General features: G+C 42.6%; 1 protein-coding gene across 2 annotated transcripts in view; it reads right to left on the bottom strand.

Moving 5' to 3' along the window:
* The window catches only part of tbc1d2 (TBC1 domain family, member 2), a 78,356-nt gene that overhangs the window by 44,618 nt on the left and 20,417 nt on the right, over positions 1–13,321 (bottom strand). For both annotated transcript variants that reach the window (XM_063049016.1, XM_063049017.1), the window contains one exon: positions 9,256–9,400. In XM_063049016.1, the coding sequence (XP_062905086.1) occupies positions 9,256–9,400 (145 nt within the window). The remainder of the gene's footprint in view (positions 1–9,255; positions 9,401–13,321) is intronic.

Here is a 13,321-nt window from a genome sequence, read left to right as displayed (position 1 = left end):
ATCACACGATGATATCAAAGAACATTTCCTCTCAACACACCCTAAGAACATGAGATTTTGCAAAGACCTTTAACATCTATGAATGATCCAATGCTAATTTTCCAAGCATAAAAAACATTCTTCCTGCACATTTCTTTTTCTGGACTGTGTTATGTATCCCTAGGGTTCATATTTTCTGTGGACTGTCACTTTAAAATGATCAGGAGAATGAGACTGACTTTTGGACGTTGAATTTGAAAACAGCATTGAACACTCATCTCGTTATTATGAGTGAAAGAAAGCACTGGTTGTGGGGGGGAGAGAGAGAGAAGGGGGTAGAGAGAGAGAAGGGGGTGAGGGGGGTGAGAGAGAAGGGGGAGTGAGAGAGAAGGGGGAGAGAGAAGGGGTGAGAGAGGAGGGGTGAGAGAGAAGGGGGGTGAGAGGGGGGGTGAGAGAGGGGGGGTGAGAGAGAAGGGGGGTGAGAGAGAAGGGGGATGGAATTATTTGATGGACAATCGATGTTATGGTTTCTCTGCAGTTTGTTTTGAATATACAAGGACACACACACACACACACACACACACACACAGAGTCAAGGTGGATTTGGTCAATGGAAGACACCAGTGAGTCGGTCGCTGGTTTAAACTTTCAGTAGCCCAAAAGGGGTGAGTTGAAATCGATGCTGAGTATTGATAAATGACTCTCACAAGTTTTCTGCAACTCGAACAAGTCTGCAGGAAGAGAAGAGAGGAGAGATAGGTCTGAAACAGAAAAAACCTAGTGACAAAGAGATCATTGTTTGGACTCTCTCTCTAAGTAGCCCGTGAGGGTGAGTTTGTTTCCATTTGACTATGAAAGTGTGATTGTCACTTAGTTAATCCACAGGAATGGGTTCTTTGGTGAGTGGAAAACCTTTGTGAATACCACTTGTGTGTTACCCTTGTTTGGGTGTGGTAGTTCACTGAAGAAAGGTACCCCTGTGGCAAATCACTGTTGGAGTTATTTCGTATGTTGTGGAACTGGATAAGTGGCTATCACATTGTGTGTTTGAGGTAACCTTGTGGAATCTACCGGTCTGTCGACCCTTGCCTGGGTGGTGGTTCCCTTGAAGAGAGTCCCCTTTGTGATAAGCTACTGTTGGTGATAATCCATACATGGATTCTGTTGGAGTATCCTGTGGCCACCATTTTGAGATGACCCGTATCTGAATTTCGAGTGCGGTACCACTTGTGTTGAAAGGATATTCATTGAAAATCATTGTCGGTGATATTTCGTGTGCGGAGTGGAACAACTTTGGAGATAAAACCTACTACTATTGTTATTTTGTATTGCTGTCGTGGAATCTGTGGAATATCAACGTAATTGCCTTCTCACAACATTTGCCTTTGGATTACAAACATCTCGCATTAACCAATCTGTGCATCTGAACTGAACTCTTTTTTTAAAAACATACCATTGTAACACCATATCAATTACCACCTAAGTTTGAAGAAGTTTGGGTTCTGTATTTACACACACACATACATTATATATATGCATAAATTCTGCTAACCTGTTTGATTTATCTGGTTTTATATTACTGTATTGAGTAGTTACTAATAAAAACAGTGTTAGTAAACAGCAAAAACAGACTCCAGGTGTGTTCCATTTCTGCTGGTTCTTTAACCCGTTATGGGGTACGTAACTACTGTCATCAGCTTTGCTAATACTTTAATTTTAATTCTATGACTATACTATGACCTCAAAACAATGTGGAATTTACATGGACGCCTCTGAGTATTTGGTTGCCCGAGACATTTGCTTTTTCAGACAGACAATAGATACTGACAACACACACAACACTCCCTGCTTTCTTTTCCAGGAACTCTATCCCTATTCTGTCGGGGAAGGTGGGATAAAACTAGACGTGTAGGGGGAGGGGTTAGGGAGGAGGTGTGGGTGTGGGCTCTATCAGCCACACTATTGAATATTATTTAATTCATTGAAAAGGACTAAAATACTTCCACCGGCTGCAAGGTTGGTAAAGGACAAAGATCATTGACAATTAGCTGGAAAGATTTTGTTTTGGAAATGACTGTTAGTGATCTTGAATGCATTTCTTGGAAGATTATTTTTGATCAATCTCTTAGGATAGAGGATGGTTTACTTTCACTTTGCTTTGTGAATCCTAAGGCAGCTGACTGGGTTTTTTGTGAGTAGATGGAGCCAATGGGATAGTTGCTCCATCTCCTATGGTCCACCCTCCTCTTCTGTCAGATTCCTCTTCTCTATCCCTTGACCTTTCCCACCCACTTGGCTCTACCCACCATCTTCCAGCTAGCCTCCTGACCTCCCCCAACTCCACCTTTTTATTTTGGCATCTCGCTCCTTCCTTCTAAGTCCTCAAGAAGGGTATTGGGCTGAAACGGCGACTGTTTATTTGTTTCCATAGATGCTCCCCGACCTTCTGGGTTCCTCCAGCGTTTTGTGTGGATTTCCAGTATCTGTAGACTTTCTCATGTGTAGATAATAGCACACTGTTTAAAGAGCAGGGAATTTTGCTTGCTCGCATTCTTTCTGCAACAAACCTGATCTGTACATTTGTCGGAGCCTGTGCACAAGCTGGATACCACATTTATAACAATATTTTCAAAGTAATGTGATAATAGTTTCCACTGGTTATACTCCGTGGATAGCTCACCTCTGAATTACAAAACTGTGGGTTCAAGTACCATGTCAGAGATCTAAATAGTGCAGGAGAGTACAGTATTTCAGGTTAGAAATTAAATCAAGACCCCAGTGGACATAAAAGACTCCTTAGGTGGTACTTTATAAATGTATATGGGAGGTCTCCCTAATGTTCTGGTCAATACTTATCCTTCAGCAAACATGGTCCAGCCACGTTGTTCTCGAAAAGTATAATATTCACCCAACCACACTAATCTTCAGCAAACACGATCTATAATATTCACCCAACCACATTGATCTTCAGCATACACGATCTATAATATTTACCCAACCACACTAATCTTCAGCAAACACAATCTATAATATTCACCCAACCACACTCATCTTCAGCAAACACAATCTATAATATTCAACCAACCACACTAATCTTCAGCATACACAATCTATAATATTCACCCAACCACACTCATCTTCAGCATACACGATCTATAATATTCACCCAACCACATTGATCTTCAGCATACACAATCTATAATATTCACCCAACCACACTCATCTTCAGCATACACGATCTATAATATTCACCCAACCACACTAATCCTCAGCATACATGATCTATAATATTCGCCCAACCACACTAATCTTCAGCATACACGATCTATAATATTCATCCAACCACACTCATCTTCAGCATACACGATCTATAATGTTCACCCAACCACACTAATCTTCAGCATACACGATCTATGCCATCGGACTGAGTGACAGACCCCGCAGTGGAGCAGGAGCTCAGATGCTCCGGCATCTGATCAGTTTAACCCTAACTTTCACTTTTCAAGGGACAGGTGTGAAAAATCACAGGCAAGCTGAAGAGGGAGCAGAGGTATTCAGCAGCTGCCTGGGAATGGCCACCTGAAGGCAAGTGTCATCCAGCCCACTACCCCAGCATTATTTATGTTATAGAGTCCCACAGCATGGAAACGGGGCCTTTGGCCCAATTTGTTCGTCAAATACCTGCTGCACCCGATGACCCTGTGATCTCTGACTCAGAGGCTGATGTCCGGCTGAATATCAGGAAGGTGAACCCTCTCAGGGGTGTATGGGGTGTCTAGGGAGAGGTAGCACCTGTGGTGGGGGGGCTTGCCATGCCCTTTTCAGCACAGCTCATCCACCTTTGGACCCCACCTGGCACTCAGCTCTCACCTGTGGCTCCAAGTAGCTGTAGCGCACACAGCGGCCACACCCCGATAAACCATCTCGGCAGACGGGCCAAATCAGATGAGGGTAGCTAACAGGTCTTCGACCCTCGATGAGGTAGGGGATCTGCCTGTCCCAGCGTGTGAAGCCTGGCCCTGGCAGACTGAGCGGAGGAGACTGATTAATGGTCCAATGGTCAATAAGGCAGGCCAGCAGGCGTTGGTGGAGCGCTAAGAGCACGACAAGGCACTTAGACGTCCTGGTCATCCACTGCAAGAGGTGGTGACCTCTTTAAGCTCAGCCGGCAGTAGGCAAAGGCAAACCACTGCTGTAACCTGCCGAGTACATCATTTCCCAATATGTCAGAGTGGCGTGGAGGGGAATTGTCTGCCAACTGGAATTTCCAGATGCAACCTAAAGCGAGCAAGCAAACCCTCTCAAGGCCGCAGGACCCAAGGGGGTACCTAATATGGCTCTGAAACTATTTAATATATATGTATATACTTACTGTAAATAATCTATTTTTTCTACATCATGTATTGCATTGTACTGCTGTCGTTAAGTTTACAAATTTCACGATGTACATCAGTGATATTAAACCTGATTCTGATTCTGAAATACCATTCTATACTAATCCTGTTTCCAGCATTTAACCCAAAGCTTTCTACAGTATTGCAAATGAAGTGTTCATCTCAGAACTTTTTGAATGCCATGAGAGGTTCTGACTCTGGCAACTCCAGATTCCAATGCTGTGTGAAGAATTTCCTCCTCAGCTCCCCTTTACCTATGTTCCTTTCATCCCTCAAATTTGTATACCTCAGGCAGCCCTCCAATTACCACCCAAGCCTCCTGTTGCCACGATTGATGAAGGCCAATGCACCATACGCCTTCTTAACCACAGCGTCAACCTGAGTAGCAGCTTTGAGTGTCCTATGAACTCGGACCCCAAATCCCTTGGATCCTACACACTGCTAAGAGTCTTACCATTAATACTATATTCTGTCATCATATTTGACCTACCAAAATGAACCACCTCATACTTACCTGGGTTGAACTCCATCTGCCATTTCTCAGCCTATTTTTGCATCCTATCAATGTCCCGCTGTAACCTCTGACAGCCCTCCACATTATCCACAACACCTCCAATCTTTGAAGTTTTAAACTACAATTTGAGAGGGAGAAGGGAAAATCGGAAATGTCAGTATTGCAGTTGAACAAAGGGGACTATGGAGCCATGAGGAAGGAGCTGGCCAAAGTTGACTGGAAAGATACCCTAGCAGGGATGACAGTGGAACAATGGCAGGTATTTCTGGGAATAATACAGAAGGTGCAGGATCAGTTCATTCCAAAGAGGAAGAAAGATTCTAAGGGGAATAAGGGGCGACTGTGGCTGACAAGGGAAGTCAAGGATAGTAAAAAAATAAAAGAGAAGAAGTATAACATAGGAAAGATGAGCAGGAAGCCAGAGGATCAGGAAACTTTTAAAGAGCAACAGAGGATAACTAAAAAGGCAATATGGGGAGAAAAGATAAGGTACGAAGGCAAGCTGGCCAAGAATATAAAGGAGGATAGTAAAAGCTTCTTTAGGTATGTGAAGAGGAAAAAATTAGTTAAGATCAAAGTTGGGCCCTTGAAGGCAGAAACAGGTGAATTTATTATGGGGAACAAGGAAATGGCAGACGAGTCGAACAAGTACTTTGGATCTGTCTTCACTAGGGAAGACACAAACAATCTCCCAGATGTAATAGTGGCCAGAGGACCTAAGGTAACGGAGGAACTGAAGGAGATTCACATTAGGCAGAAAATGGTGTTGGATAGACTGATGGGACTGAAGACTGATAAATCCCCAGGGCCTGATGGTCTGCATCCCAGGGTACTTAAGGAGGTGGCTCTAGAAATCATGGACGCACTGGTAATTATTTTCCAATATTCTATAGATTCAGGATCAGTTCCTGAGGACTGGAGAGTAGCTAATGTTATCCCACTTTTTAAGAAAGGAGGGAGAGAGAAAAGGGGAATTATAGACCAGTTAGCCTGACATCGGTGGTGGGGAAGATGCTGGAGTCAATTATAAAGGATGAAATAGCGGCACATTTGGATAGCAGTAACAGGATCAGTCCAAGTCAGCATGGATTTACGAAGGGGAAACCATGCTTGACTAATCTTCTGGAATTTTTTGAGGATGTAACTATGAAAGTGGACAAGGGACAGCCAGTGGATGTAGTGTACCTGGACTTTCAGAAAGCCTTTGATAAGGTCCCACATAGGAGATTAGTGGTCAAAATTAGAGCACATGGTATTGGGGGTAGGGTACTGACATGGATAGAAAATTGGTTGGCAGACAGGAAACAAAGAGGAGGGATTAATGGGTCCTTTTCAGAATGGCAGGCGGTGACTAGTGGGGTACTGCGAGGCTCGGTGCTGGGACCGCAGCTATTTACAATATACATTAATGATTTAGATGAAGAGATTAAAAGTAACGTTAGCAAATTTGCAGATGACACAAAGCTGGGTGGCAGTGTGAAATGTGCGGAGGATGTTGAGATAATGCAGGATGACTTGGACAGGTTGGGTGAGTGGGCAGATGCATGGCAGATGCAGTTTAATGTGGATAAATGTGAGGTTATCCTTTTTGGTGGCAAGAACAGAAAGGCAGATTACTACTTGAATGGTGTCAAGTTAGGAAAAGGGGAAGTACAATGAGATCTTGGTGTCCTTGTTCACCAGTCACTGAAAGTAAGCATACAGGTACAGCAGGCAGTGAAGAAAGCTAGTGACATGTTGGCCTTCATAACAAGGGGAGTTGAGTATAGGAGCAAAGAGGTCCTTCTGCAGTTGTACGGGGCCCTGGTGAGACCACGCCTGGAGTATTGTGTACAGTTTTGGTCTCCAAATTTGAGAAAGGACGTTCTTGCTATTGAGGGAGCACAGCGGAGGTTAACAAGATTAATTCCCGGGATGGCGGGACTGTCATATGTTGAAAGATTGGAGTGACTGGGCTTGTATACACTGGAATTTAGAAGGATGAGAGGGGATCTGATTGAAACATATAAGATTATTAAGGGATTGGACACACGAGAGGCAGGAAACATGTTCCCGATGTTGGAGGAGTCCAGAACCAGAGGCCACAATTTGAGAATAAGTGGTGGGCCATTTAGAACGGAGTTGAGGAAAAACTTTTTCACCCAGAGAATTGTGGATCTGTGGAATGCTCTGCCTCAGAAGGCAGTGGAGGCCAATTCTCTGGATGCTTTCAAGAAAGAGTTAGATGGAGCTCTTAATGATAGCGGAGTCAAGGGATATGGGAAGAAGGCAGGAACGGGGTACTGATTGTGGATGATCAGCCATGATCACAGTGAATGGCAGTGCTGGCTCAAAGGGCCGAATGGCATACTCCTGCACCTATTGTCATCAGCAAATTTACTAACCCATCCCTCTACTTCTTCATCCAGGTCACTCATAAAAATCACGAAGAGTAGGGGTCCCAGAACAAATCCCTGAGGCACACCACTGGTAACCAACCTCCATGCAGAATATGACCCATCTACAACCACCCTTTGCCTTCTGTGGGCAAGCCAGTTCTGGATCCACAAAGCAATGTCCCCTTGGATCTCATGCCTCCTTACTTTCTCAATAAGCCTTGTATGGGGTACCTCATCAAATGCCTTGCTGAAATCCATATACACTACACCTACTGCTCTACCATCATCAATGTGTTTAATCACATCCTCAAAAAATTCAGTCAGGCTCGTAAGGCATGACCTGCCTTTCACAAAGCCATGCTGACTATTTCTAACCATACGCCTTTCGAAATGTTCATAAATCCTGCCTCTCAGGATCTTCTCCATCAACTTACCAACCATTGAAGTAAGACTCGCTGGTCTATAATTTCCTGGGCTATCTCTATTCCCTTTCTTGAATAATAGAACAACATCTGCAATTCTCCAATCCTCCAGAACCTCTCCTGCCCCCATTGATGATGCAAAGATCATTGCTAGAGGCTCAGTAATCTCCTCCCTCGCTTCCCATAGTAGCCTGGGCTACATCTCATCCAGTCCCGGTTACCTATCCAACTTGATGCTTTCCAAAAGCTCCAGCACATCCTCTTCCTTAATATCTACATGTTCAAGCTTTTCAGTCTGCTGTAAGTCATCCCTACAATAACCAAGATCTTTTTCCATCGTAAATACTGAAGCAAAGTATTCATTAAGTATCTCTGCTATCTCCTCCGGTTCCATACACACTTTTCCACTGTCACACTTGATTGGTCCTATTCTCTCATTTCTTATCCTCTTGCTCTTCACATACTTGTAGAATGCCTTGGGGTTTTCCTTAATCCTGTCCACCAAGGCCTTTTCATGGCCCCTTCTGGCTCTCCTAATTCCTTTCTTGAGCTCCTTCCTGCTAGCCTTAAAATCTTTTAGCTCTCTATCATTACCTAGCTTTTTGGACCTTTCGTAAGCTCTTCTTTTCTTCTTGAGTAAATTTACAACGGCCTTTGTACACCACGGTTCCTGTACCCTACCATCCTTTCCCTGTCTCATTGGAACGTACCTATGCAGGACTCCACACAAATATCCCCTGAACATTTGCCACATTTCTTCCATACATTTCCCTGAGAACATCCGTTTCCAATTTATGCTTTCAAGTTCCTGCCTGATAGCCTCATATTTACCCCTACACCAATTAAACGTTTTCCTAACTTGTCTGTTCCTCTCCCTCTCCAATGCTATGGTGAAGGAGATACAATTATGATCATTATCTCCAAAATGCTCTCCCACTGGTAGACCTGAACCCTGACGAGGTTCATTTCCCAATACCAGATCAAGTACAGCCTCTCCTCTTGTAGGCTTATCTACATATTGCGTCAAGAAACCTTCTTGAACACACCTAACAAACTCCACCCCATCTAAACCTCTCACTCTATGGACATGCCAATCAATATTTGGGAAATTAAAATCTCCCACCACGACAATCCTGTTGTTATTACACCTTTCCAGAATCTGTCTCCCTATCTGCTCCTCGATGTCCTTGATAAGGTGTAATATTATATTACACCTTAAAGCCAGTTGTTAACCAAGAGGTTATGAAGGGTCTCAGTCCGAAACATTGACTGTTTATTCATTTCCATAGATGCAACCTGACTTGTTAAGTTCATCCAGCATTTTCTGTGTGCAGCTTGATAACTAGTAGATTTTAAACAGCATTCTCGGGGAGAGAAACTGAACAGTTGAGAGGGATTACACTGTTTAACACTGATGCAGATTTAATTTATTAAGAACTGTGTGGAAAGTGTGAACAATATATGGTGTGCTCTGCCAGGAAGTTAAGCGTGAGCACACTTGTTGTGGAATAAAAAAAATGTTTTCAGTTAAGCTTTCAAACCTGCCAGTGTGATATCATTGGACATACCTACTATTTTGAATGGTGGTGGGGGGTCAGAAGATTGTTCTGGAGTGGGGAGATCAGCTTCAGAAAGGTGATTCTGCTTGTCGTGTTCCCAGCGTTTCTGCTGCAAATGTTGTAACCAGTACATCATGACTTCTTTATTTTTTGCCTGTAAAACAAGTTATTTTTAAAAATACATTTTCATATATAGTTGCAGATTCCTCTCGGCTCTATAACCATTGGCTTTACAGCTATTTACTTGGATTATAAATTAAAAGGCAGAAAAACACAAAATCTTGCATCCATAAAGCACCTTTAAAATAGAAGGATATCTAATATGCTCCATAAAGAGATCATTGGACATGGTCTGAGACTGAGCTCCACAAGGTGTTAAAAGACCAGAAGTTAAGTGAAAGAGGGGTTTACAGAAAAAAAATTCCAGAGTTTACAACAAAGGTAGCTAGTCACATGATACCAATATTTAACTAATGAAAAATAGAAATGCTCACAAGTATTGGAGCAGCATGGAGACCATGGAAGCTTAAAGAACTGATGGAGGATTCAGAGATCGGAAGTTGAATGCCATAGAATTATTTAAACACTTGGGCGATTATAAAATTGAGGCATTTCCAGGCAGAGATTTTTTTTATATAGAAGTCACCAAGCACAAAGTGAAGGCAACTTCGTTAAAAATTGCATCATAGTGGCATAAATATATTACTCACCCGACAACATCCCTGTACCTAAAGTATTCCCTTACTACTTCAAGTTCTTAAACAAAACTCTTGACTCAATATGTCACACTATAATGCAACTGTGAATTTTAGAAATTTTTTGGGGATTAACAAGACAGTTATCAAGATTCCTTCACAGCCTCCACACCTGATGAAGGTACTTGTTATGTTGGTAAACTAATACTTGTCCAACATTGGGTTAAATAACTTAAAGCAGCTAAACACAAGACCCAAGTATCCATAGCCACATTGTGAGAAATGTCAAGGACTGACTGAAGGAACTCCTAAATGTTTAAGTTCACCTTGGAGCCAGGTCAGATTTGGTGTACCATCTGGCTTGATCATTTTTGGCAAATTTATATGGTTCCTCTTTGGTTTTCAAACTACCCTTGATCACTTTTATTAGCCACTGTTGGGTTGCTTTTCTCCTTGGATCTGGAAGGAATGGATAATTGTTTTGGTTCCTAACTTCATTCCTTAAATATTAACTGCTGTTTATCCACTGTTGTGTCTTTCCATGAAACTCCTCAGTCTATCACGACAACTCATTCCTCAACCTTGTCAGCTTTCCTTGCTTAATTAGGACTCTCATTTTAGATACATCACTTTTTGTCATAATGAACAATTCTTTCACATTATGGTGACTGTCCCAAGCAGAAATAAAGGGAGATTATTTCCAAAGATATAACCAGATAGTATTGTTTAAGATGATGGGCAAAAGAACAGAAACAGCAAGGAAAACAATTTTATGCAGTAAGTGGTATTCGGAATCCACAGCCTTCGAGAGTGGAAACAAATTTAATTGTAGTATTCAAAAGGGAATTGAATAAGTAATTAAAGGAGAAAAATTGCAGAGATTTGGTAAAAGGAGTCATGTAGTGAGACTATCTGAATCTTTGCTCAAGACAAAGCAGACTCAAGCAGCTGAGCAGAAATCTTCTTTTGATGCACAATAATTCTAAAAAAATTTAACTGCCATAGTCACAAAACACCATAGCTATGAGTAGGTTCAAATCAAGGTATGCTAAGGAGAGCACCACATTTCCACCATCTAAATGATATTACCCACCACTGTCAAAATCAGTGAACTGCTAAGAGCACTCAAGAAGCTTGATGTTAATTTAAATCAAAATACCAAATTGATTAGTGACCTTGAACATTCATTCAGATGACCATAGGTGTATTATGCAACATCTGTAAAATGGACTGCAGTAACTTACAAAGGCAACTTTGACGTTACTCCCAAATTAGCCTTAGTTGCAATACCCACACTTCAAGAATGAAGAAAGACAAAAATTTTTTTTTCAATCAACTTAAATTTCATACTGAGTGACCTTAGTGGAAGAAAATTCTGCTGCCAATGTATGAAAGTTGCTTGCTCATTTCACTCTTAATTATCATAGCTTACTTTTAATTTAATGCCTCATTATTTTCCAATCTCTTGTCAGATCAGTATTCACTTTATTATGCTTCAGTTTCATTAAGTTTCAAATCCCTCCTTGTCCAGCTCTAATTTCCTCCCATAGTCCAAACAAGTATCTGAAATGTTATAATTTTGGCCACAATTGCCACCAAATTTAAATGTTTCATCACTCGTGACTCTGTCTTTGGCTCTAAACACTATCATTTAGGGAATTCCCTCTCAAAACCTCTCTATTTTTGCCCTCTTTAACAACTTCCCGCTTTGTTCATGGATCTCAAGATCTCACGTGGCATGATGTCAAGCTTTGTGATTGATGAAGAGGCTTGAGACCTGCTATATCATCACAGATTGCTATGTGGTTAAAAAGCCAAAATTCTAGTAAAGGTTCCCAAGGAATGCCTCTCAGCATACCTTGTCAATAATTTTTATTCTACTCTTAACCCAGCCAATATCAAAAAGCTGTATTTATTCCAGACTGCTTCATTCTAAACCATGCAATATCTATGTTATATGCCCAAAGTCTGTATTAATATTAATGCTGAGTAAACATTCTCTGCCATTAAGTCAATCTCACATCAGCCTTCTTATTCCCTCTTATCTCATACATTCATATAATAGACGTTTGGAGAGGAAGGAACTTCAATTTGGTCCACTGCCCAGGGATAAAAGGCAGGAGTGGGTCGCAGCAGCTTAATAGAGCTTTGACCAGCGATGGCATTTGGGATTGATTAGTAAGAGCAAATGAAAGGAAGGCAGGGGCAATCGCAGCGGCCATTGTCGCAACATCCATCGTCTGAGTGGACATAGAGTGGTGATTTTAAGGCTTCAGCTCTTCCGAGGCTTCAGAGAAGAGGTGCTTCGCAGAGAAAGCAAAGGAAAGAAAAGCTCAAGTATTTTTTCCTTCTCTTCTTTATATCTGCTCAGTTAGGACAGTAGAGATGCCAGGAAGGATAGTGAAATGCTCCTTTTGCAGGATGTGGGAAGGCAGGGACACCTCTAGTGTCCCTGACAGCTAGGGGTGATAGATAAGACATATAGAGAGGAAGTTATGCCCAAGGTGCAGGATATGGGAAACTGGGTGACATTTAGGAAGGGGAAAGGAGCCAATGCAGAGTACCCCTGTGGCTATCCCCCAACACATATACCACTTTGCACACTGTCAGTGGGGGGTGGGGGGAATGACCTTACAGAGGAAAGTCGGGTCTCTGGCACTGAGTCTGCCTCTGTGACTCAGAAGGGAAGGGGGGGGCGGAGAAGAGGCACACTGTGGTGATAGGGGATTTGTTAGTTGAGGGAACGGACAAGAGGTTCTGTGGGCAAGAACATGATTCCCAGGATGGTGTGTTGCCTTCTGGCTGTCAGGGGCCAGATATCTCGAATTGAGTCCTCAGCGCTCTTAAGTGGGAGGGTGAATAGCCAGAAGTTGTGGTCCACATAGGACCAATGACATGGGTAGGACGAGTGTCGAGGTTCTGCATAGGGAGTTCAGGGAGCTAGGTGCTAAGTTCGGGGCCAGGATCTCCAGGGTTGTGACCTCAGGATTACCACCTGTGCCATGCGCTAGTGAGGCTAGAACTTGGAAGATTATACAGTTTATTATGCGGCTAAGGAGTTGGGGTAGGAGGGAGGGCATAAGATTTTTGGATCATTAGGCTCCCTTCCAGGGAAGGTGGGACCTGTACAGAAGGGAGGGCTTGCACCTGAACTGGATGGGACTAATATCCCAGCAGGAAAGTTTGTTAATGCTGGGGTTTAAACTAGAGATGCAGGGGGATGGGAACCAGAGTACCAAAACAGTTAGTGGAGAGGTTGTGGAGCCAGATGTTGGTAAGACCTCAGGAAAAGTTAGGAGTCAAAAAGTTGAGCATGGTGCAACTAGCGTCATGAGCTGCCTATATTTCAATGCAAGAGTCACTGAATCATGGCAGAATTA

Source organism: Mobula hypostoma, chromosome 5 (genome assembly GCF_963921235.1).
Source record: "Mobula hypostoma chromosome 5, sMobHyp1.1, whole genome shotgun sequence".
NCBI classification, from domain to species: domain Eukaryota; kingdom Metazoa; phylum Chordata; class Chondrichthyes; order Myliobatiformes; family Myliobatidae; genus Mobula; species Mobula hypostoma.
The sequence above is the reverse complement of the archived record's forward strand: the minus strand, read 5'-3'. Positions and strand labels throughout refer to the sequence as shown.